Source organism: Larus michahellis, chromosome 4 (genome assembly GCF_964199755.1).
Source record: "Larus michahellis chromosome 4, bLarMic1.1, whole genome shotgun sequence".
Lineage (NCBI taxonomy): Eukaryota > Metazoa > Chordata > Aves > Charadriiformes > Laridae > Larus > Larus michahellis.
Window position 1 is genome coordinate 74,923,614 of NC_133899.1, and position 24,727 is coordinate 74,948,340.

Sequence of the window (24,727 nt, forward strand, 5' to 3'; positions counted from 1 at the left end):
AAACTGAATTGACACGAAAACGTTCAGCTTTTGTTTTTGTTTTTCCTTATAAATGAACTTCAGATTCAGATAAATATTTAAAACTAGTATCATGTGAATGTCTTGTTGATTCAGTGACAGCTTAGCTTTTTTAGTGTTACCCATTTTTCTGTCTTGGACCATTAGGAAGAGCTGCAAGCTACCAGTGTTCTACGACTGGGAATAATTTTTTTTTTTTAAAACACAGGGATTGTTTGATTGTCAGACATCTGTTGATAATGTCTTGGGATAACTTTCATGTGTTTAGCACAAAGTGATGTAAATACTTGTAGTCCTTTAAGTCAGACATAAGTGGCTATATTTAGCATTTTGCTCACTGTAGAGTTTAAAACTTGTGAAATTTAAGTACTGCAGTAGCTGAACTCTAAGTTTGTCCCTCTTCTGTAGGGTGATACACAGTGAATCACATGTCAATCTTAATTGCTAGGTACAACTGTAAGTCTCGTTACTGTAAGATATGATGAGGTACCTCGGTGGAACTGAGAAGGGGGGGAACCAGATATAGGAACAACATAGGCTTAATTGTTCATTGTTTCTGGCTTTCCAGGTGACAAGGCTCTGGATGGTTACAGTAAGAAAAAATATGTCTGCAAACTGCTTTTCATCTTTCTCCTGGGGCATGACATTGACTTTGGTCACATGGAGGCTGTAAACCTGCTCAGTTCCAATAGATATACAGAGAAGCAAATCGTGAGTAACTGAGTTTCTATAAAAAATAAGCTGTTCTGCCTAATATCCTGCCTCAGTTGTATGGCCTGTAAAGGACTTCGCTTCATTCCCACACACACATCCCGACTTAAAGCCTTATTTTGGGTTTAGCAGTGATTCAGAAATTTAAGCATACCTTTGTGCACAGGGAATCTTGTAATAATAGTAAAAGCTAAAATGTGCACTCTGTGTAAAATTATTACTCTTGTTAATGAGTCTTGCGTTACAAGGTAAGTAACCTTTACATTTTCAGAATATCTCTTTAAATCTTCCTAGGTAAGGTTGTGTTTTTCAGGTACACGCAACTTGCTAGTGTCTGAATAATAAGCCAAATTCTTTATTTGCTCCCGTTCATCTAAAATGATCTTTTGAGTATATGCTGAAATAGATTGATGAAATACTTAAAAAATGATAAATTAGGATAACACTAAGCTTATTCATTTTTGTTTATTTCACTTAATTTTTCTAGCCTTCGCTCTGCTATCTAAGTATCCATTTCTGCCCAGATGTTTGGTATTCGAGGAGAACTGTATGTCTCAAGGAATTATTTGTGGCATTAACAGAAAAATAATTTGCCAGCTAAAATCAATTTTCATTTTCCTTTTTCTGAATCACAGGGATATCTCTTCATCTCCGTACTAGTGAACTCTAACAGTGAGCTGATTCGCTTAATAAACAACGCGATCAAGAATGACCTGGCCAGCCGCAACCCCACCTTCATGGGGCTTGCACTGCATTGTATTGCTAATGTGGGTAGCCGGGAGATGGCAGAAGCATTTGCTGGAGAAATTCCAAAAATACTTGTGGCTGGGTAGGTATGACATGCCACCTTCAAATACGCCACTAATAAACCTTTTCAACAACTCAGTTCCATTGCAGCAGCTTAATCCATGCTTAGCTGTACAGCCCTGGGCTTGCAGTACAAATAGTGACCGTTTCCATTAACTGCAGATATCTCGATATACCTGAGCTTGGAGTTGCTTGTGTAAGTGTACAAATACAATGTGAAAATCAACACTATGTCAATATCTTGAGTAGACTTTTACAGCTTTGATCACAGTTGTGATCAAGTTTTTGATCTGTATGAATGTGTGGCAATGAACACCCCTGAAATGTGTATGTTTTACTTTCCTTATCTCTCCTGATGAAAAGAAGAAATAAATGAACCTAAATAGATGTTTATACTACAAATTTTGTTATAAACCGAATTTCTTATTTAAATAGTTCTGACTTCATAAGAAATGTGAGAATATTCTGTTGTGTGAGCTTTCTTGCTTCTTCTGCTAGCCGTGTAAACAGCAATTTCTGTAAATGGCAAATAGTCACTGACAACTTTCTGACTTTCCCTTTTGATTGCTACAAGTCTCTAAACAGACCTGGCAGGTGTCTGGAACTGTAGTTAAGTAAATCTAAAATTAAACTTGTGACTGTAAGGCTAAATGTACTTTGAAACTTGAAATGTCCATGTCCAGATAGGGCCTTTAAAATCTTATGGATATGAAATGTTTTGGAATATGCATGAATCTTGTTTTATAAAACACTAATGTAAAAACATAACATGTTGCATAAGACATTAATGTCAGAACTGTATTAATACTCTAAATGTCAAGCAATGGAGCTTGCAAATGTTGGAAATTGTGCTTGCTTATGCAACACTAGTTCTGACTGTGTCTATTATGTGTACTGTCTGAGTTAGCAACAAGAGGAAGCATATAACATGATGTCTAGTTGTGGTGAAAATCTTAGGAATACTTCTGAACTCTTGAAATAGTGTTTCTATAATGCCACCCTTGAACACTGTTACTGTTTTGCAGAGCTGAAATGTAGTATGTGCCAAAAAGAGGAGAATAAGCAGCTAGCACCTGATGCTCAGTATGTGTCTGGTGGAGGAAAATTGGGGGTGGGCAGGGAATCTATCCCATAATCCTACTTTTCTCAGACATGGAATTCCCTATGTAAGGGTGCATGTTTAGAGATGGCACTTTCTGGGGCCCTGTCAGGCTTGTTGAAGCCCTGTCCTGCACCGCCCTTTCCAGGTGCTGTTCTCCATGTAACATAGTGGAGACAACACTGAGATGTTGAGTCATGGGTTTTAATAAGATAACCTTAAATTCCAAAAACTTCACTTAGGGTCATCAGTTGCAGACAGAGCACAGTACCTTCAGTTCAGACTTGTTTGAACTTTGAGCTGTGTTTATGTTCTGAGATGAGTCTTCAGGGCCTGATTCCTTCTGCATTTCTAAGATAATATACATAACATGCTTATATGTACATCTCACCTAAGTGATCTGTGCAGAGTGAGCACTGTCAGTTATATTTGTAACTTTAGCATAGCTCCCTTGGCTTGAATGTAAGTTGGAGGGGGGGGAACAGGTTTGTGGTGGTTGGTTTTTTTTTTTTTTTTTTTTTTAACCAAGGTAAAATTTGATCTCATGGGAGATTGGTAAATCCAGGAAGAATAGGTGGACTGAACTTCTACTAGGGATGTGGAGGTTTCTGAACATTTAAACAATGTTAATAATTGAACCAAGACTGCACATTGTAAATTGCCTCTTAAAACTTTCAGTGCTCAGTACGTTTTTTGGCTTTTGTTTGTACAACATACAAAATGCTTAATTGACTTCTTCATGAAATGGAGTTCATTGAACTAGAATAGCAGCGTGCTACTCTTAAAACAGTCCATTTCTGTGCTGGCAGCATGGATGGCAAGGTGAATAGATTCATGTGTTGCATGCTTGGTGATAGCTATCTGACTTGCATGCTAGGTGTAGGTACTAAAGGTATTAAAGTAGTTAATAATTTGTATCTGATATGCAGGACCTATCAGAAGATCCAGCTTTGGTCATGTGTATAATATAGTGTACGTTAACTGGTTGACTTGAGTCAGTTTGGAAGAAGCTTGTCCTTGTGACTAGATGAGCTTGTGCTCGTCTAATGATGACCTTTCAATTCTGATAAAAAGATGTGAAAAGTCACTCTTAAGTTGCAAAGAATCATTATAGGGGCTGTCAGATGTGTAATGGTTGAAAACTTGACTAGTTAAACTTACTGGACAAAATTTAAGAACAAATACTGTAACACAGGAAGAATTTAGTGAACTTCTGTTTCAGCTTTTGTTGACAAGATGCTAGCTGGCTAGGGATGCTGAGTCTGTGCAAATAGTAGCATAATGCTGGCCTACAAGTATTGCTGTGACTTAACCACTGTATTTTAAATCCAGAGATACTATGGATAGTGTGAAGCAGAGCGCTGCGTTATGCTTGCTGCGTTTGTATAGAACTTCTCCTGACCTTGTTCCCATGGGAGATTGGACGTCTAGAGTGGTGCATCTCCTCAATGACCAGCACTTGGTAAATCAGCTTAATTATGCTTCTCAGGCCTACTCTATATAGAGAATGTCGTCACTTCTGCTGTTAAATACGCTGTTAATTTATTTCTTCTCAAGTCTTTCAAGCAAGGGGGTTGCTGGTTTTTTTTCAGGTTGAAAAGTTGCCATATATTAATTTTTAATAAAGTTTTGTTTACCTGACTTTTTCTGGGAGATATAGAAATGGTATGCACAAGTTCTTCTTTTGCTCTGTCTGTAAGTAAATTAATCTTGTCTTGTGATCTGAAGTCGCATTGCACAGGTGTAATACTGATTTTTCCTAGGCCTTTTAAGATTAAACCTGCACTAAAAATGCAAGGCCCAGTTTGCCAGTCGTTGGACTTCCTTGTCCTGTGGTGTCCATATTGTCATTCTTATCTTGTTTGTTCAGAAAAACGTATTGTTCTAGATAAGAGAGTCTTATTTTTCCCCCTGTCTAGTTACTTTATGAAATCAAGGCTATTAAGATCTGTGCTTCAGCAGTAATAAGAGTGCTTTAGTCTGCAGTGATATAAAATGTTTGTATTATACAAAGCTCTCTCTTCATGTTGGGTTGTCAGAATTCTTTCCTGGATGATCTGCTGCATACTATTTCTTCTACTCATTCTTCTCTTGTGTAAGAAGACAATTTGCATCCAGACTTTTTTAGTACAGCTCTCTGTTATTTTAGATATACTATCCAAGTGTGAAGCAAAGCTAATACAAAAATAGCATGAAATGCTCTGTGAGCATGGCAGTATCATATTGTTGAAAATCCTGTTGGATTTTGAGGATGTGTAATTAGTCTAACTGGTAGCCAAATAAAGGGCTTTTTACTGTGAGACTTTTGTCATGGAGATAAACTTAGTTTTGCTATATATTAAAAAATACTTGAAGTGAAATGTGTTAATGGGCAGCATCTTAAACTGTTACAAAATTGAATGTATTACTTTGGTTTTTTCTAGGGTGTGGTTACGGCAGCTACAAGTCTGATCACGACTTTGGCACAGAAGAACCCAGAAGAGTTTAAAACTTCAGTCTCCTTGGCAGTGTCTAGATTAAGCAGAGTGAGTCCAGTGATAGCCCTGATAATACTTTGCTGTTGCTTAATTTACTTGGCTTTCTAGGTCAGGTTAGCTTACTGTTGCTTATTTATTCAGCTTTCTAGGTCAGATTAGTTTAGTGTACCATTAAAAGTGAAGATGATTCAGTTTCACTTCATATAACTGGTTCAGCTAATCTCTTTTAACACTTGTTGCTTACCAGGGCAGAAAACTGTATTAGCTAGCCCAAACTTTCTTGATGTAATCCTTGCTATGCTCCAAGCGTATGTACCAAAAAGGTGTCTTTCTCAGCTACTTGTATTTGAAGGAATCCTCAAGATGCAGTTGAGGTTTTTAATCCTCATTTTATGTTACTATAACACCAAAGAATAGTTGGATCACAGACTGATTCTGTGAACTTCCGCACAGAACCCTCAAAAATATAGCCTGTGCGTTTAACTTTATGTAAGCTTCTTACAAGATGAATCTTCTTCCTCTTCCCTCTTTTGAGCTGCTGCTAGGCTAATAATTATAAGCATTTGATAATCTGTAAATGGGCGTAGGGGGTTAAGCTGGGGCAGGTGGTGTAGGGAGGAGTGGAGAGACACTTCTGTAAGTTAGCATCTTCATGCTGGAAACTTTGTTACTAATTTGTTTGATTTGCCTTTTGAAAGGTATGCAAGACATGGGAGGATATTACTTCACAGATTTATGCAGTGTTCTATCCAAAATTACTTGTAGTTCAGAGAAATTTAATTTATTTTCAAATATGAAGATTTTGTCTAATACTTAAAAAGCAAGGGAGTGCTGAGGGAAGTGCAAAGCTGTTCTGTACTGGAGCAGCAAGAACGACATAGAATTTTTTTGAGCAAAGCTAGTGCCAAACTCATGCTTACCCTAGAATCAGAGAGGGAAGAAATACATGAAGAGGGTAGCTCCCTCTGAAACCTAATCTAATCCTTATCACATTTCACTATGCGTATAAACCTCTTCTGTGAAAGCTATCTGTTCTTTGCTCTGGAATATGAATCCTACTGAAGGTGCTAGTTGGTCTTTCTACTTTTGGTTCAGTCTGTTGTAGCACCTTGTGCTTGAATTCCAAGTTCACCCATCAGCAGTCAACTGTAATGCTATATTTAGGCTTTCTGTTGTCTGAATCTATGAATTGCTGAACCAAAGAAAGTCAAGCTTCTAGTCAAATGTTTTTGTTTTGGCATTACAAGATGGTCATCTTCATTCTTAAGAAAAGCAATTCTTCAAAATGCTTTCAGGAAGAAAATTCCTGGACTACTGTATCTGTGAAACTGAATTTCTGTTACCAGGCAACCTGATGGTACACCCATAGTATGATAACTTGCACCTAACTAATCTAATGAATTAAAAATTGCTAGTGACATAGTTTTGTAAGCCTCTGTCAAAAGTGACCTACAGTGTTCATTGGGTCCTTGTCATGACTGTGCATCACTTAACTTCAGTAGCTGACATACTGTCTGTTTATTTTACAGATTGTAACTTCTGCATCAACAGATCTTCAGGACTACACGTACTACTTTGTTCCTGCGCCTTGGTTATCTGTGAAACTTCTGAGGCTGTTACAGTGCTATCCACCTCCAGGTAATGCACAAATCACAACAGTGGTCATCTCTTTTATGCAGTGCACCGTCTCCAAAGAGCTACTGTGCTGTAGTGTTACTGTAACTTGGAGTGCAAGCTCATTGTCTTAAGACAAGGATACGGAGTCTGTACTTTCGAGTGTTTCGGATTGTTAAAATTAAACACAGTATAACTCAAAAGGCCATATAGCTTAGGGCAAAGTGTCAAACCAGTGTGCATCTTACAAGCCAGTTGCAACTGCCATTTTAGACCTTCTTTAATGTTATCAACTGTATTAAAGCCTTGAAATATATTATAGTGGAGATCACATTTGGCTTTTTTTCTCATTCAACTGTGGCTTAGAATTCTTTTGCCAGTTGTATATTGGAGGAGGGTGAACCATTTTTAATGTATCAGAATACTTCAGTTAATTTAGATTTAGCAAGGTGGAAGGCTTAAGGTAGGGGTTAGGGTGTTGAGCAAAACGAAGTTGTCCAACGGCTTGTTCTTCTCCAGAAGACCCTGCGGTACGTGGTCGTCTAACAGAATGCCTGGAAACTATTCTTAACAAAGCACAGGAGCCACCAAAGTCAAAAAAAGTACAACACTCAAATGCAAAGAATGCTGTGCTGTTTGAGGCAATAAGCTTAATTATACATCATGACAGGTGAGCTGTGAGAACACTTCTATTATGAGAGGGGTTTTTTTTTATGTGAAAAGCTGTGGCTTTGTCTTGAACGCTAAATGGAATTTTACTGGTGGGGTAAATGGGGAAAACAGAATATGAAGTTGTTTGCTAGAGTGGAACACAACCACAGCAATGGAATTGAACAGTGTTAATGAACTGTGTTGCTGTCAGCATATTTTTTTTTTATTGCTTTGTTTCTTGCTGCTTTTTTTTTTCTGGTGTGTTGTGTTGACCCCATCACTCTAATCCAACAGAGATTATTTGCTCGCAGTATCTGAATTTTCATTTCACCATCAGGGCATTCTAGCAGACACTTTAAAGCATTTTAAGAAATTTCCACGCAGAAATAGTATTCTGTATTGGGTGTTCTCAAACCTGTTGCTTTTAACCCTTTCACTTTCTCTCCTGTTCTGTGCAGTGAGCCAAATCTACTAGTCCGTGCCTGTAACCAGCTAGGTCAGTTCTTGCAGCACCGAGAAACTAATTTGCGTTACCTAGCACTGGAAAGCATGTGCACGCTTGCCAGCTCTGAATTCTCACATGAGGCTGTGAAAACGCACATAGAAACAGTTATCAATGCATTGAAGGTAAATATTTAAGTGTGTAATCTCTGAGTATTGTCTTCTCCCCTGCCTCAGTGCCCTCTCCCCCACTGCCCCAAGCCCCCCATCCCCAATTAAGCTAATAATACTTGGGGACCAAATGAGTTATTCTCACAAGTCTGTGTTAGGTTTTTTCCTTAGTCCTGCAAGATCTTGCTGTGCTGGCAACGATGGAGGTCAGCTTCAGTTATTTCTGCAGCTTACTAGTAAATCTGATACATGTAGCTGTGGCCCCTATAAGGCTTTGGTGTAGACTGAAGAGGAATGATTCTTTCAAAATGTGGGATTTCAAAACAGAATGCTCAAAGACTTTGTTTTATTACTGTCTTGCTGGTCTCAGACACACTTCCTCACTGCAGTAGCTTTTAGGGAGCAGTAGAGGAGATCAACTTCCACTGCAGAATCAGAAAGTCAAGAAACCAGAAAGACACATTCTGAGGCCGTGTTTATGTGAAAAAGCAGAAGTCAAAAAAGGAAGGATGATTGGCATGTGAATTTACTTGCACACTTCAGTGTTTGTGTATTGTTTTCTTCTGAGCTCATGCTGTAGCATATTAAGGTATTTATCTGACTTTAAAGTACATATCTGTTCTAGCTGCACTTCTGTTGATACAAGGCGAGCTCAGTACTAAACCTGCAGGTATCTAATTGCCTGTTGGCCTGGCGACATTGGACAATTTCAGCCAGTTATTAGCGCATTTGTGGCCAGTGGTACCATTTACCCAGTGCACAGTGGACCACAAACTCATTCGCCCTAGTTAGGGTAGTGGTGGAATACTCTGTGCAAACTTCTCCATCCTTTCAGCATTTGCTCAGATTTGAATATGTATACTACAGAAACAGAACCTGATGATTTGAATTTTTGTAATATTATCTAAGAGCAGGAAGCTGTCTGAGTCTCCAGTGACCTCTTTCTAGGTGATTGAAAGTGAGGATAATATGAGAAACTCATAGCTTATATGAAGGATCTGAAAAATTAAGAAAACGCATTTGTTTCAAACTTGACTATGGATTATAGTAAGTTTCATCTCTTCAGTGAGTTGCATGTGCTTTCTGAATAAAGATGAAATCATCTTGACTTTTTGCTGTGTTTCCTTTTGCAGACTGAAAGAGATGTGAGTGTACGACAAAGAGCTGTAGATCTCCTGTATGCAATGTGTGACCGAAGCAATGCCCAACAGATTGTGGCTGAAATGCTCAATTACTTGGAGACTGCTGATTATTCCATTAGAGAAGAAATTGTGAGATATTTGCGTTTCCTTATTTTTTTTTCCTGACTTTGCAGATAATATGAATTTCATTATGTTAATTTACTGCTCTTAAAAGAGTAGGTCAGTATAAATGCAACTGATAAATTATATGGAGGTCTCTTCCTATGCTTATTGTTTGCTTCAGATTATAGGAAGCTTATAGGAAAAAGTCAGATACATTTTGACTCTGGTCTGTTTCTGCTAGTTTGATTTTTCCACTTTTTTTTCTCCAGTTTCCTACTTGGTCCTGTCTCAGTGATAGTGTCTTTATAGCAAACAAAAATGTTCAGTAAATAGCTCTTGATTGCTTAGGTACGCAGTTGAAAAGCCACAGATGCGACATACTCAAATGCATTATGGGGAAAGCATTATGTAGCTGGTGTGTTCTGGCACAGAATTTCAATGTTCATCTTTCACCTTAGCTGTGAGAGCAAGTAGGCGAGCTGATGCACCTGAACCTGAGGCTTCTGGGCTACCATGGGGTATCACTAGATGTATATGAAAGTGAAACTTGATGTGTAGCTTATATTAGAAGCTAGTTAACCTTCTTTATTCTCTTACATGTATTCAGGTTCTGAAAGTTGCAATTCTAGCTGAGAAGTATGCAGTGGATTATACCTGGTATGTGGATACAATCCTGAATCTGATTCGCATTGCTGGTGACTATGTCAGTGAAGAAGTGTGGTATCGAGTTATTCAGATTGTCATCAACAGGGATGATGTTCAAGGGTATGCAGCAAAGACTGTTTTTGAGGTGAGAATAACTGTTTTCAATTCACTTTCAAAATGACGTAGGAATTAAGTAAACACCACATGATCTAGCAGGTGTGTATGCTTCCCCATGTTAGGGAGGAGTAAAGATATGATTGTGAATGTTTCAACAAAACATTGATGAAGTTCTCCGTAAAGCTAGCATCACAGATTTTTCAGAACCAGTGACTGTATTAAGTTGATGAGAAGCTTCTCTGGCTTCAGTAATGTAGAATACACCTGGTACTGTTCTGGTGTTGGTGAGGGAGGGCAAGGTGTGTTATGCTGGGTTTTTTGTTGTTTTGCTGGGTGGCTTAGTAAGGAAACTACGTTACCTGGAAAATTACTGAAATGTAAAAATAGAAGCCTTCTACAGGGCAAATTGCTGCTGCCTTTTTTTTTTTTGAGTTTTCTGCATGCAGGAATCCAAAACACTCAAAAATGATAACTTGATGATCCTTCTGGAAGCATGTATCCATTCCTTCTGTTCAGGATCTGATAAAACTGGAATTTGAACTATTAAAGGAGAACACTCTCAAATGTCTGGTCTTATTGCTCTGACTTTATTTGGATTCTTTATATGGGCTTTCTGCTTTTTTTATTTCCTTTCCTGAATGTTTAAGCTGACTCTCAGAACTCATGTATGTTTCTTCATACTCAGTAAAGACAGTATTTTTATCTTGGACAACTTCAGCACATTCTTGCAAGGTTTAAATTAACATCCTTCTGACACCCCTAAAGATGTAAGGGGAAACCTAAATGGCTGTATCTGTCCTCAGAAGTCCATAGTGCTGCTAGATGGGCCTAAGAGTTCTCTTAAGTAATATTTATGTTAGACAATCTTCTATAAAGTCATACCATCTATCATGCTTTTCTCATAAGTGCTCTGTAGTGCCTAAGACCTATGATGTGCTGTTACAGGAAAGTAGACAAGGAAACTGGACATGGAAGTAACAGAAAAGATCCTTTTTTGATACTCTACAGATCCTTGACTATTAATGTGTTCTTCCAGGCCCTTCAAGCTCCAGCATGCCATGAGAATCTTGTGAAAGTAGGTGGCTACATCTTGGGAGAATTTGGAAATCTGATAGCAGGTGATCCAAGATCAAGGTAAAACACCTTCTAAAATACTGAAGTGACGTAGTAACACTTTCTGTAAAGAATCTAATATCTATTTAATATTTCTAAACGCCAGTTAACGAATGATTCGGCTCTTGCTAGTAATGCATTAAGAATTACCGCGTCTACAAAAACTGAATGAATTCTCTTTTCTTCCCGTCTTTTAAGTCCCCTCATCCAGTTCAACTTGCTACATTCCAAGTTTCATCTGTGTAGTGTTCCTACCCGAGCTCTGCTTCTGTCTACCTACATCAAGTTTGTGAACCTGTTTCCAGAAATCAAAACTACAATTCAAGATGTATTGCGCAGTGACAGTCAGCTGAAGAATGCTGATGTTGAGCTGCAGCAGAGAGCTGTTGAGTATTTGAGGCTCAGTACTATTGCAAGTACTGATATATTGGTAGGTATAAAGATTATTTTTTTTTATTAGGCAGAACTTTTTAGCCATATCTTCTGTCAACAAGTAAACTCCACTAAAACTTGCGTGATTGCTCAGAAATCTTAATGTAGGATTAAGGATCCACAGTGTGGGCGCTGATTCTTTTAGTCTACCTAATGCAGCGGCAGTCATCTTTAATTTAGAGCTAAAATCAAAGTTGTTATTGCTTTAGTGGGACAAATGACAATTAAAGTATGCTAATCTGGAGCCGCAAAGCCAGAGAAAGCTGAAAGTTGGTGTAGTAGAGGGTCCTACAGTATTCAGATGCCAAAAGGCTAGTGTTTTGTTTTGAGGACTTACTTGATCGTGGGCAATAAACTTGTAATTTTACTGTTTCCCCTTCCTCCCCCCTTTTTTTTTTTCTCTAGAAGTTCACAGTTCTGATCCAGCGTTATCAGGTCTGACCAGAGCATGGCACACTTAGTCTTGACAGCTAATAAATACTTAGGTCTGGCTAGATCCTTGAGTAATTTTCTGTGGTTTCAGTCTAGATGCACTTGACTTAAGGACTGTTAGGTCTGCTAATATGTTTGGTTTTTTTCTGTGATAAGGCTACAGTGCTGGAAGAAATGCCTCCCTTTCCAGAGAGGGAGTCTTCTATTTTGGCTAAACTCAAGAAGAAGAAAGGCCCAGGCACAGTTACTGACCTGGAAGAGATCAAAAAGGAGAGGAGCTCTGATATGAACGGAAGTGCTGAACCTGCCTCTGTCAATGCCAGTGCTGTTGTGAGTTTAAAAGCTGTTATTTCACTAATTTAGATGGCGTGCAAGTGAGAGAAGAATGGTTTCCTTGAAGTGGCTTTTTAGGGCTTTAAAACTCATCTCAAATTTTAAGACACTGGGTGTTTTCTATAAAGTAGCAGGGGAATATACAGCTGCTTTCCCCCCACCGCATGCTTGGATGTAGTTTTTCTTTGGAACTCTTGCATAAATGAGGACAAACTGCAGTCTAAAAAAAGTCCCTTTTACATTGTTACTCTGAAAAATATTGCTATAAAATTAGAAATGGCTATTTCCTTGCTAGTGAAATTGCTATAAAGGTGAGATGATAAAATTAACATATTTAAAAAGAGTAACTTGAATTTCAAAGTATCAGCTGTTCTGCTTTGTCTAACATAGTAGATAGTTTGCAACTTGTTTTGGGTTGTTATTGTTTTTACTAAGGTGGACAACATGTGACTTAACATGGATGTACTTAAATCAATATAGTGGTGTTACTGTCTATTTGATAGTACTATTTCAATTCAGTTAGGGTAGACAAGGCCACAGTCTTGTTTTTTTCTGAGTGGAAACTTCTGATTTTATTGTCAATTAAAGCTGGTAGGGTGAATCATTCCCATAATGTAATAGTTGTTTCTGGTTTTAATGATTAGCATAACTTGTAATTACATTTGAGATGTAGTCGTAGATTGCCTCAGAGGAGGAAATATTGTAGCACACTCCCTGCCCAGTTTGTTAAAGGATGATTCTTTAACTCTTCGTCATTGCAGTATGTATGAGTAGATGTTCCAAGCACAACATCTTTGAATGGACAGAAATACCTTTCCAGCAGAAAAGTTGCCAAATATTATTTGCATGACAAATTGACTGAGGTGACTGGCAGTTAAAATTGTGTTGTGCTTTATGAGCTTCACTTTATGCGTTGCAGCCATGTAAGAAACTCTGCTATGTTAACTTCATCAGTGGCTTTGTGTGACCCTGGCTTAGATGCTGAGAATGTGTTCCAAATTGGGGCTCAACTCTTTGTTGTCAGTAGTTCTTACTGAATGGCTTCTGAACACTTTTTGCCAGGGAGTTTTTCGTTATGTTTCATCAAATCCAGTCTTTGCAGTATATGATAACTCTGAGTTGAGTTTCAAAACCAAAATTTCGGACTCAATCCAAATGCATCTCATGACTCGCCTTCAGCGTATCTGGCATATCATAGGTTGCTAATGTCTAATATGTGAACACTTTGTTTAACAGTCTGTGCTTTGTTTTTGCATGTAACTTGGGCATGTATATTCGGCCTCTGATGCATGATTCTGTGTCCTGGCTACTCGATTTGTTCTATTTGAGGGGAAAAAAAATAATTTAAAGGTCTTGCCTTTACCTTTAGTGTTTACAGCGTGAACTAGCCGCAGGCTCTGCTTTTGTGTTGGTTAGGTTTTACATTGTTTCTAAGGTTTGCCAAGCTTTAAAAACCCAGGACTAAACTGAAAGTCAATTTTAAAGATGCTGCGATGTTTTAATTTAGGTTTGTGTAAAAGCCACTGTCTTGCTTGATTCTTCATGAAAGAAAAGCAACGTACTCGAATTTTATTCCCTACAGTATTTAAATTCCCTTGAAATTAGGAGGGGAGAAGAGAGGAGGAAAAACATTATCTTCTTTCTTCTGCAGAATCAGATTCGAGACAAATGAATTTATTTTTTGTATTTAATGGTTAGATGGATATAACTCTCTTTAAAGGAAGAAAACACATCTGTAAATGACCTTAAGTTGAAATGCAAGGTGATAACTGCATTCACGAAGCCTCCTACATCTATTCAAAGCTTGATTTGGGGTGGGGAGAGGCACTTTGTCATAGCTTAGTTGTCTGTGCAAAAGAGGCAGCTTTGTTTTAGTTTTGCTACAGTGTAACACTAAAATGTCTTGTCTTCCCTAGTCTACTCCTTCTCCATCTGCAGATCTGCTGGGCCTGGGTGCTGCCCCTCTCGCCAATTCAGCTCCCCCACCGTCCTCTAGTGGTAGCCTGCTGGTGGATGTATTTTCAGATTCACCTTCTGCAGTTGCACCTCTTGCTCCTGGTTCTGATGACAACTTTGCGAGGTAATTAAGTCACCCTGTGAGGAATCTGAAAAAAAAATTGGCCTGTTAAAACAGGATTAGAGAAAAAAACCCGTACAATAACTTTTGGTTTTATTCCAGCTTATTGAATGCATTCCTTGGTGGTAGTTATGCAGCAAGAGAGGTGTTCTTGAACTCTGTGCTGGGTTGTGCTTGAATACCTCTGCTCATGGAAAAACCAAGTCTGTAATAATCAACCTGAGGATATTAGCCACACAGTATTGCCTAGTTTTCATGCTGGATTTGCTTCTTTTTTAAACTAAGCTGCTTGTGCATCTCAATACATCTTGAATTTGGGGGTTATCTTGGCCTGATATGGATACGTTTATTCTGATCTTATTTCTATAAAGTATTCTTCTGTCTCTCCACTTATGGCAAGCTGATACTGGAGCAGTGAGATGGATTATATCCAGAGATACTTATTCTTAGAATTTCAAGATATGCTTAAATTGTTCTGCTACTGTCTGACAAACAGGTGTGAAAGGTGGGGGGGCGGGGGGGAACCCAAGTGCTTATCCCTTTTATTTTTTAAGGGGACTTGATACAAATATCTTCCTAACTACGATACCTAGTGTAGATGCAATGTGTTGTTAATCCCTTTAATACTAAAAGCTGCTGTGGCTACAAATGTTATTTGGCTAAAATTTTGGAAATAAATAGTATGAGATTACAGAATGTCTTTAAAAATCTATCTCATTGGCCAAAGAACGTGCCACTATTGTCAAGGACCAAATTTTGAATGATGTCATGACGAATTTGCAGTGCATCTGAATATAAAAGACATAACTAGTGAAAGTAATCTGCCTGGATCATTGAGACTTTCATCAAAATTTTATACTAGGCAATGCATTGTTGCGGGTTTGCAGTGATTAAGACTTGATCCTGTGTTTCTCTTGGAAGGCAATAAGCGATGTTTAATCATGCTACACAATACCAAGACTTTAAGAAGATACACCATTACTAGTAGCTTCATAAACAAAAGTTACCTAAAAAGAGTTTTCTCTTTCTGCAGAAGAAAGTATAGCATTGCCCAACCTCTTGGTCTGTCTGTAGATGATGAAATGCTTCTCTAATGATACTGAGAAGTTGCCTTTTACAGTTTCCTGCCTCTTTTTAGTGCTGTTGTCACTTTTGTTTCTAATCTGTTACTTGGGTAAGTCATTCTCTGTGTGCCCGTATATTCTTGCCTACACTTAATATTTGCGTGTTTTTAAGAACTGATCGCGCAGCTATAATTAGAAGTGCCACTAAGGTTGATGAGGCCTCCGCTTCGAAGCGCACATTTGTAGTAATTACATCTACATTTATGGTTTTGAACTAAAACTTTTTTGCTGTCACAATTAAACACCTAAAAGGACTTAGTTCTTTAAGAGGTATAATTTTAAGCTATTGACCATGTTCAGCTGTCTCCTGTCTTCCGAAAGAATTGCTGGTTCCTAACAATCAGGGAGGGGTGGGGTGGGAGAGAGAAGTGGGGGAAAACGTTGCCTAGTACCTTTCTAAGTGTACTGAGCTAGGGCAGCTAATAAATTCTTCATGCATTAAACTTAACAGTGCCATTTTTGAGGAAGGAGGTAAAAGAAAGAAGTAAGCACTAAGCTGTCTTTACTAACTCCTGCTATCTCTGTCGCTACTGCCTTTCTTCCTTTGTGCTGCCTGAACTAGCCCTGACCTGGCTTCATCTGAGGTAGTTTCTGAGGAACCAGCTGATACTGTGCATGATGCTGATGAGCTTTTTCACAAGTAAGCAATACTAAAACCTTGCAAGGCTGGGCAACTTCCAGAATATAGTTATAAAGCAAAACTATATTGTTCATTAACTTAATACCAGCAAAACTAGAGAAACAAGTACTGTCAGACTTGTGACTAGAACACCTCTGTAGATGCTGTGGATTTTGACAAGCTCATGAATACACAGGTTAGAGTTGCCTTTAAGAGTCATTGCTGGCACACTGCTCTAAAATGAGGTAATGCCAGTTGTATATTAATTCTTGCAACTATTCACAAATAAAGGAAAACCATAAAAGAGTAAATTGTCAAAAATACTGATATTTGGGAGTATGTTAAATGCTGTGTATGCAAAAGGCTAACGTTTGCTGACCACCTCTTCTACTTTTAAGTGAAGAGTGACAAAAAAGACTGAAATCACTGCAGAATGGGCTTCCTCTCTCAAAATGGAAAAAAAAATACAGCTCTCAGTTGACTTATGTGATACAGAACTGATAAAACAAGGGATTCTTTTTTCTTTCAGGTTTAAACAGTCAAAGCTTCAAACTTTTCAATTCTGCACCAACCTAATGAGTTTCAGAAGTTGTCAAGAATATGAATAAGAAAAATCCTAATCTGTTGCCTGGTCCTTTGTAGACTCTGTGTGTGTGTGTGTGTATATATATATAGCATATTGTGGCTTCCTTCGTAGTTTCTCAGACATCCTATCAAATAAGAATTTCAGTTCTTTTAGTGTCCTACAAGTGGTGGTTTTGGTTGTAAAATTGTTGTTTCTAACTGCAGTTTTCTGCAACGGCCTCTCTCACAGACTGATGCACTCTAGGTTAACCACAATCTTCATCCTCTGTGTAAACCCTGAATTTTGGGGTTCTAAATATCGTTTAATATGGCTCAATTTACAATATGTTTTCCCTCTCTGCCCCTAGGTTTGTGTGTAAAAATAATGGAGTCTTATTTGAAAATCAGTTGCTACAAATTGGATTGAAATCTGAATTTCGACAGAATCTGGGTAAGAGCTTTCAGGCCAAGTGATTAGCTGTCTTGCATTATCAACTCAATGCCAGCATGCTGTTGCAGATAGGACTTACTTCTTGGCTGCTTAGAGGGAAACGTTATTTCAGGCCTAACCTATCTTAGACTCCTTCAGTATTTGTGTGTCCCTGGCTTCTGTGTGGGTTGTAGTTTCCTTAAATTCTTTGGTTGTCTTGGTAGCCGAGATGAAATGGAGTGTTAAGTGGTACTGTAAGCTCCAGCTCTTGCTGCCTAGTTGCAAGTCTCGTACAGCCAGCGTTACAAAGGACCATTCTCCTCAATTTTTATATCTTACAGTATAGCTTAGTGTAATAATATGATACACAATACATCTCAAACATGTCTATCATAATACATTAATGCACAAGTTAATGAAAACATCTAGGAAGGAGCTGGGAATTGAACACAGGCCAGCACTAGAATTGCTTGCTTCTCCCTTTCTGCATCATTTTTGGTACCATAATAATGTCTTTATATAGAAAGTAATGTTATCTGGCAACTGCAAGACTTACACTGATCATTTTAACTGCCTGTGTGACAGCTACTGGGGAAGAGGTCTGATGGTGTAGTTATTTCATGTTGAACTGTGAATATCTTGGTAGGATAAACCATGTAAATTATGGTTTGTTTTCAGAAGTTCTTTTAAAGAAAAGTGTGAAGACTGTGTTACATACTTGAAGCACAAATAGTTCAATATGATTACACGTGAAGTACCTAAAAATTCTGATATCTTTTATTCTTTTCTTTCTAGGACGTATGTTCATCTTCTATGGAAATAAGACATCAACACAGTTCTTGAATTTTACTCCAACAGTAATCTGCTCAGATGACCTACAGTCAAATATCCTTAAATGCAGTAGCATGTGTCTGTTCTTATTTGGCTTTTATGCCTCACAAAAGTGTAATAAAGCTGCTGGATCAAGGCACAGTGTTCTTGAACATGAAGAAATGAGAAACTTGCTGATAACCCTCTAAAGTGAACTTTCTAGTAGGAAAAAAAAAGTCTTGAGCAGAGACGGAAGATTCTCTCCTTAAAGCTCTGGCTACAAACACAAATTTTATTGTTGAATATAAGGAGAAATTGGCTGAATAAATATGTAATGTAACTCTGTAGCTTTCTCCACTGTCATGAAGTAGCAGGGGTTTAGATGTGGTGTCCTTAGAGTCCTGCGTTAGCAGATAATCTCAGACTTGAGGTGGAGGTAGAAGAAAACATGTATACAATGATGATGATGATGCTTTAAAATAAGCTCCTAATTTATAGTTCATCCTTAATGCTTGGTAGTGCAAACTTAAGATTTCTTGGAGACTGTGTAATCAAACTTGTTTGACTCAAAGCATCACTGTAATGTTCACATCAAAATGAGATAGTCCAATGGGTTTTATCGTAAAGTCTGTCTGTGCTTTCATACCCTTTTGAGGGTATCTTTCTTTAAGAATATCCATATAACTGAGAATTTGGGGGGTTATTGTTTCTAGGCATGTCAGTATGAAAAAAAACAAATAAAAAAAACAAACCCCAAACCCTTTTTTGCTGTACAAGAATTGAGCTTTGAATATTCAGTAGCAGGTAGAGAATGGGTGGCCATGATGCTAATGCCTCATGTAGCTTATTGGAGGATTTGCTAATTTTTGAAGTTATCAATTCATTGATCACTTTCCTTAACCACTTCTTATGCCTGAATCTTCAGACAAAACCTGTTGACCCCACAGTGGATGGAGGTGCACAGGTTCAACAGGTTGTGAACATCGAATGTGTGTCAGACTTCATGGAAGCTCCGATCCTGAACATTCAATTCAGGTAAAACACAGGATTCAAATGCTAGTGAATTAATTAGATGAAAGATGTTAAATTTGTCCTGGTCTTCTAACTGAATTGTAGAATGTGGACACGTAAAGCTGTCTTGCGTAGGCGACTGACTTTAAAAAATCATCTCACAAAGCTTTAAGCTCCTAGGGGAGTTAGGGAGTCCACTTGGAACAATGTGGTTTAAAAAAACCCACCCCCTAATCAAGAAGCAGCTACTGATAAAACATCTCCATGACTTCTCTTTCCGCTATCCGTATAAAACAGTCTTCCTGTTTGCCTAAGAAATCTTGACAAGAATATACACAGTAACTTCTTCCTTCTGAAAACAAGAACGTTTCTGCAAACAACTTGGACTGGAAACGCATGCAGTCAAAAATAGAATCTCGTTATGTCCACTCAACATCAGTCTCTGGCTGCATTCTGTTATTCCAGTCTAAACTGGTTCTTACTGGTATGTTTTCACAGGGATATATCTTTCACTCCTTTGGGTGCTAACTAGAAGGATAACGACCATTGTTGAAACTGAGATGTCCTTACTAGAAGTTCTGCCAATTCATTTTCATGTGCCGTCTAAGCAGAGCAAATAAATATACTTAACAGTGCATTGAAACTGTATCTTAGCAATAACATTATCTGCAGTTGATGGATTTTAATCATAAACAGTTGCACCTTAGTGTTCATCCTCAGTTGTTTGGTTGATTTAGGCTGGGAGACTGCTGACACTGTGCTGCATACACCATATTCTTTCTATTCCATATGCAGATATGGTGGAACATTTCAAAATCTTTCAGTAAAATTACCCATCACACTGAATAAATTTTTCCAGCCGACAGAGATGTCTTCTCAAGACTTTTTTCAACGTTGGAAGCAACTGAGCAAGTAAGAATTTGTCTGTACTTGTGCTTGGGGTTCTTGTGATGGGCCAAGGGGGGAAAAAAAAAGGGCTATATTGTGAATGTAGCTGGTGCAGTGCCCCATCCCGTACGTAATCCTGGGAGTCATAAACTCTCCCAATATAATTAGTTGCTACGGAACAGTGCTGTACATAATACACGTGTTATACCATGTATTCATCTTGTCTTGCAGTCCGAAACAAGAAGTACAGAATATCTTTAAAGCAAAACACCCGATGGACGCAGAGATCACTAAAGCAAAGGTGGGTGGAAGCGTGGTATGTCTCTTTGTAGTGTAAGCCTAGTGGTATAAGCAAATTTTGTTCATCTTAGATGATCCAGTTGCCATATAAACTTTTTAAAGTGTTGTGTAACGGACCCTTGGCAGTGCCAGGTCGAATGGACTGTTTCTTGTGTGGCTTGAATTAGATACAGCAGCTGGAAACTTGAAGCTATTTAAGAAAACACCAATTCAGTGCTTAACACTGAACTGGAAGATACTCCAAGACTTAATTTATCCTAGAGTTATCAGTTAAAAGAGAAAACAACTGAATCTTTGTAGAACTGGCTGTCTTAAGCAAAACAGAAGCGAGTAGTGTAAGACAGGGCTGGCTTTATCAAAAACAGGAATTATGTTGAATCTTAACTTATTTCTTAGTTGTTCTCAAGAAGAACTCTTTTTTCAGGAACAGCTCATTATAAGGGTCACTCTGACACTTCAAAAACCTGTTGTGATAAAATTGGTATTGGATAATTCTTTAACATCCTGAACACTTCAAATAAAAATTGTTCTACTTGTTTTGCTAGTTGGTGGTGCCTGTGCTTGGGTAGATGTGGTGTTGCTGTCCCTGTTTCTAAATCTTCTGGGTTTCTTTTGTAGATAATTGGCTTTGGATCGGCCCTACTTGAGGAGGTAGATCCCAATCCTGCCAACTTTGTTGGTGCTGGTATCATACATACAAAAACCACTCAGATTGGATGCTTGCTGCGCCTTGAACCCAACCTCCAGGCACAGGTATCTGTTTATCTACAGCTTGAATACAAGTTACTGTTGGCACTAAATATCTGTTTATATCTGAAACTCCTTAAAGTATTTACTTAAAATCACTATTGCAGTAGCTAATTGTGACCGCACACTCCAACCAGAAATGAAATTGTAGCAGCTGGTCCTGGCCCAGTTTGGTAAGCTGTGCCTTCGTAGCAATTCTCTTTCCTGTTGGAAGACATAACTGTATTACTCTAGACTGCCCGTGGAGTCTCATCTTCTCTTGAAAGCTGGAAACATTTAGTGTTGTTGTTTTGTGCACCTCAGACAAGATTAAGTTACAATTCCCTTTGCCATTTTAAATTAATAATGATGGGCTAAAAGAAAACAAGAAAACAAACACAATGTTAAGAATATTTTTGCTCAAGCATTTTGGTAGAGGTTTTATCAAAGTTAAATAAGCCTAAAAGTAAGTTTTGGGTGGCAAGTCTCCTGTCTTCTGAAGAAGTGGCGGTAGAGGGTCTTTACGCTTTTTCCCCCACAACATTTAGTCGTCTTAATGAAAAACTTCAGACAATACCTTGCTGCTAAAGCCTAAAACTATTAGAACAATGGTAATTCTCTCAAAGGGTTTGAAGATGTACTCCAGCCTATGGTTTGAAAAAACTGTATTAGTCAGTGGCTGGCTGCCTCTGCATGTTTTAACTTGAGGTCTTTTTCCTACTAAATCTAAGAAAACAAGTAAGAGTTAACTGCTAGTCTTCACTAGTTGACTGTACATTCATTTAACGCCAAACTGTGCTTAAAAAGTAAATATTTTATATTCTTTTTCAGATGTATAGGCTCACACTACGAACAAGTAAAGAAGCTGTATCTCAGAGATTATGTGAATTGCTGTCGGAACAGTTTTAATATTAACCATGTCAGTTTGGGTTTTTCCATTTATATCGCTGTCATCATACTGCAAATAAATGTCTTGTACATCACTGTCTGAGTACTGCAATGTTAACCAATACCAGCTCCCTGCCTTAATAGGACTTGACCCTTGTTTGAAATTAAAATGTACAGTACAGGGAAGTGACTTTTTACATTAAAAATGGCTTTTAGTGTGTTACACAAAGGGTGGGAGGGGGTGTCTTGTGCTCCTTTTTTTTTTTTTTTGCAGAGGTCAGGCTTTTAAACTTGTTAAAGGGAAATTGATTTAGATGTGGTAACCAAGGATTTCAACTGGAAATGGCTAGTAACATTCTGCCTTTAACAGGTATTCCCTCTGCTCTGAGCTGCAGGACCCCAGTGTAACGCTGCTCAGTAAAGGTTAATTCAGATATTAATGTAGAGTCAAAACTTTGTAAAGTTGAACATTGCCGCAAGTCTTGTACTGGATGGAAGGGCAGATTCCAAGATGTATTTGATCAAATTGAATGTTTATGTTGAGTGTCGCCAATCTTTGTATCTGGAAAATGCCGCAGGACCAGAGTCTTAAAGTATTAATCTTGTAATCCTTTACATCTTAGTGTTTTCTGATCTTTGGAAAGTGGATTGAACACAAGAGCTATTCTTAATCCTTCTGCTTATCTCAATACTGAGGTGAGCTTCTCTGATAGGTGGTGAATGAGTACATGCTTGTTCATTATTAGTCAAACTGAAGTTAAATATTCTGTTCTGTGTTTTTTCTGTTTCCCATCAGACTTAGCAAGTAATAGTGCTAATGATGTGATATAACTAACTGCAGAGTCTGGTATTGTATAAGAGAAGTGGGAAGAAAATGGGCCCTTGAAGGGTTGTAAGGCATGCACTCTTAGATGAAAATTTAATTTTAAACAATATTTTTTCTCCAGTGTACAGTAATGTTAAAACTCAAAAGGTTGAATAACTGATACCTGAACAGTTTACTGTCTGTCAGTGGTGGTAAAAATACCCAACATGGTATAGAAGAGAGTAGAAGGCCCCCGAAAGTTCAGCTTTTATAGTGGTTTTTACAACCAAAGCCTTTGTAACTTGTTCCACGTCAGCAAACTCTTTGCAGCCTCTCTGCAGAAGTGAGTGGATGCAGCTCTGGCTCACGCTCTTTGAGCCTCGAGGTGCAACAAAGGCTGCTGAAACGAAGCGGGTGAAGTAGCACAGTTAGAAACTGCGGGCAGCTGTCAGCGAGTACTGCAGGTCACAGTGGACCTCAGCTGCTGCTGACACGAGAAGTGAACCTCTGATCAAGATTTCCTTAAGGTTATTTAAAGGAAGGCTGGGACTGGTGTCTCACAACACATGCAGCCAAGTATGCCCGTGAAATCAAGGTTTTGAGTGATAGTGATGACATTGAAAATACGTTCAAATGAAGCTCCTGTCATGCTGCCCAGTGCACAGCAGGGGACAGCAGTGTACGTGATTGAGTGTGCCTTGCTTTTTTTTTCCTTCAGTGCTTTGAGTTAAATGCTGGAACTGGGTAATTATAATTTGGTTTGAGTGCAAGTGAAAAATGAGGAAGAAAGGTTTGGCTGTGGCGTGTGGATTTGGGGAGATACTTTTTTGTTTTGTTTTTTCCAGAAATGGCTGGTAACTATGGATGTTAGGACTGAAAACTTGGCTATAGACCTGGTCTTTCTGCAAAAGTTCTCTTGAACAACTGGCCCTTTTATGGCCTTTCAAGGATCTAATCAAGACTTTTTGGTCACAGACATTGTCTTTGAAAAGCCTTCATGAGCAGTTCTTGCAGTCAGGTTGGGCAGTTGGCAAAATACTACTGGACTACCTTATGTTTTGTCCTTTGGATGCCATGTGTCTCTTTAATAGTCCTGCTATCTTAACCATGCTGTTGGCTGCTGCGTTAAAAATCTGATGTGCTGAACTAAAGGCAGTCTTAGCGAAGACAGGGAGGAGCTTCTATTTCATTCTTTCCAAATCCTGTTGTGTATCTGTCCCTCTGAAAATGTTCTGTGCCCTCATTAAAGGACACCTTGAGACACTGCACTACTTTAGTTCACTTTGCTTTTGTTCAAGCTGTGCTAAAATGTGGGAAGGAGGGGGGTACGGGAAAGTGTCTTTTCAGTGGTGACTGTGTTAAGCTTATGACTGTTCACGCTTTGTATTAAATGTCAGCTCAATGAAGCCATGAGCAGAAACATGAAAAAATTAAGGACAAATTCTTGATTATTTTTTTGTGAATGATGGTTAACTTACCAAAGTGATGTATCCTGTCAAGCAGACAAAGTAATTTCTGCAGTAAACAGTGTTATTGTTTTTAAGTACAGTATTTTCAGGCATTGACATGTGAAAATAACTGAATAGCAAAACAGGTAGCGCATGTTCATTCTTGACCTACACTCCAGTATGTAACATTTATGGTGATCGTCTTATTTGTATAAAACAAAGTTCTGTCAAATTAAGTGGAGAATTTTCATATAGAAGACTATATATTAGACTATATTCATCAGAAGAACGTATTAAGATTAAATAAATGATTAGAACAGTAATGAAACTGTCCTTTTCTGTCTGGGGGCATGGAAATGTAAAGAATAACTGCATGGAATGGTGGTTCTGGAACAACACTTGATGTGTAATAGTAAATTCTTTCCTGCAAACTACTGGTGGGTTGTGTTCAGTTAAGTCTTAACCTGGCCTACAGCTCTCTGCTCACCCAGTGAGGGTTTGGGTTTTTTATGGCTTTTTTGTTGGTGTGTTTGGTCACATGTTACAAATACTCTGCTGTCAAAAAAACAAAACAAAACAAAAACCCAAAACCTTGATGTCAAAATCTTTCTTCCTCGAGTGGGTAACACAGGTAAGTATATTAATAGTACGTGCTGCAGTAAACTGGTGTAAGAGGGGCGTATGGTTGGGGCTATGAAGCACACACCTGTGTTACACATAGGCAGGACTTGT

The 24,727-nt window shown here is 38.3% G+C and overlaps 1 protein-coding gene across 4 annotated transcripts in view; it reads left to right on the top strand.

The window, feature by feature from the left end:
* Window positions 1–24,323, top strand: part of AP2A2 (adaptor related protein complex 2 subunit alpha 2) — a 51,016-nt gene extending 26,693 nt beyond the window's left edge. The window contains exons 3-23 of one of the 4 annotated variants that reach the window (XM_074585647.1): window positions 587–729; window positions 1,365–1,558; window positions 3,968–4,097; window positions 5,059–5,160; window positions 6,642–6,750; window positions 7,246–7,396; window positions 7,836–8,004; window positions 9,123–9,260; window positions 9,841–10,023; window positions 11,032–11,129; window positions 11,307–11,538; window positions 12,129–12,302; window positions 14,222–14,385; window positions 16,069–16,146; window positions 17,058–17,140; window positions 17,915–18,004; window positions 18,841–18,964; window positions 19,736–19,852; window positions 20,060–20,129; window positions 20,747–20,881; window positions 21,686–24,323. In XM_074585647.1, the coding sequence (XP_074441748.1) occupies window positions 587–729; window positions 1,365–1,558; window positions 3,968–4,097; window positions 5,059–5,160; window positions 6,642–6,750; window positions 7,246–7,396; window positions 7,836–8,004; window positions 9,123–9,260; window positions 9,841–10,023; window positions 11,032–11,129; window positions 11,307–11,538; window positions 12,129–12,302; window positions 14,222–14,385; window positions 16,069–16,146; window positions 17,058–17,140; window positions 17,915–18,004; window positions 18,841–18,964; window positions 19,736–19,852; window positions 20,060–20,129; window positions 20,747–20,881; window positions 21,686–21,763 (2,762 nt within the window). In that variant the 3' untranslated portion in view covers window positions 21,764–24,323. The remainder of the gene's footprint in view (window positions 1–586; window positions 730–1,364; window positions 1,559–3,967; window positions 4,098–5,058; window positions 5,161–6,641; window positions 6,751–7,245; window positions 7,397–7,835; window positions 8,005–9,122; window positions 9,261–9,840; window positions 10,024–11,031; window positions 11,130–11,306; window positions 11,539–12,128; window positions 12,303–14,221; window positions 14,386–16,068; window positions 16,147–17,057; window positions 17,141–17,914; window positions 18,005–18,840; window positions 18,965–19,735; window positions 19,853–20,059; window positions 20,130–20,746; window positions 20,882–21,685) is intronic. The other 3 variants (XM_074585648.1, XM_074585649.1, XM_074585650.1) reach the window with 3 other exon arrangements.
* Window positions 24,324–24,727: the final 404 nt, after the last annotated feature.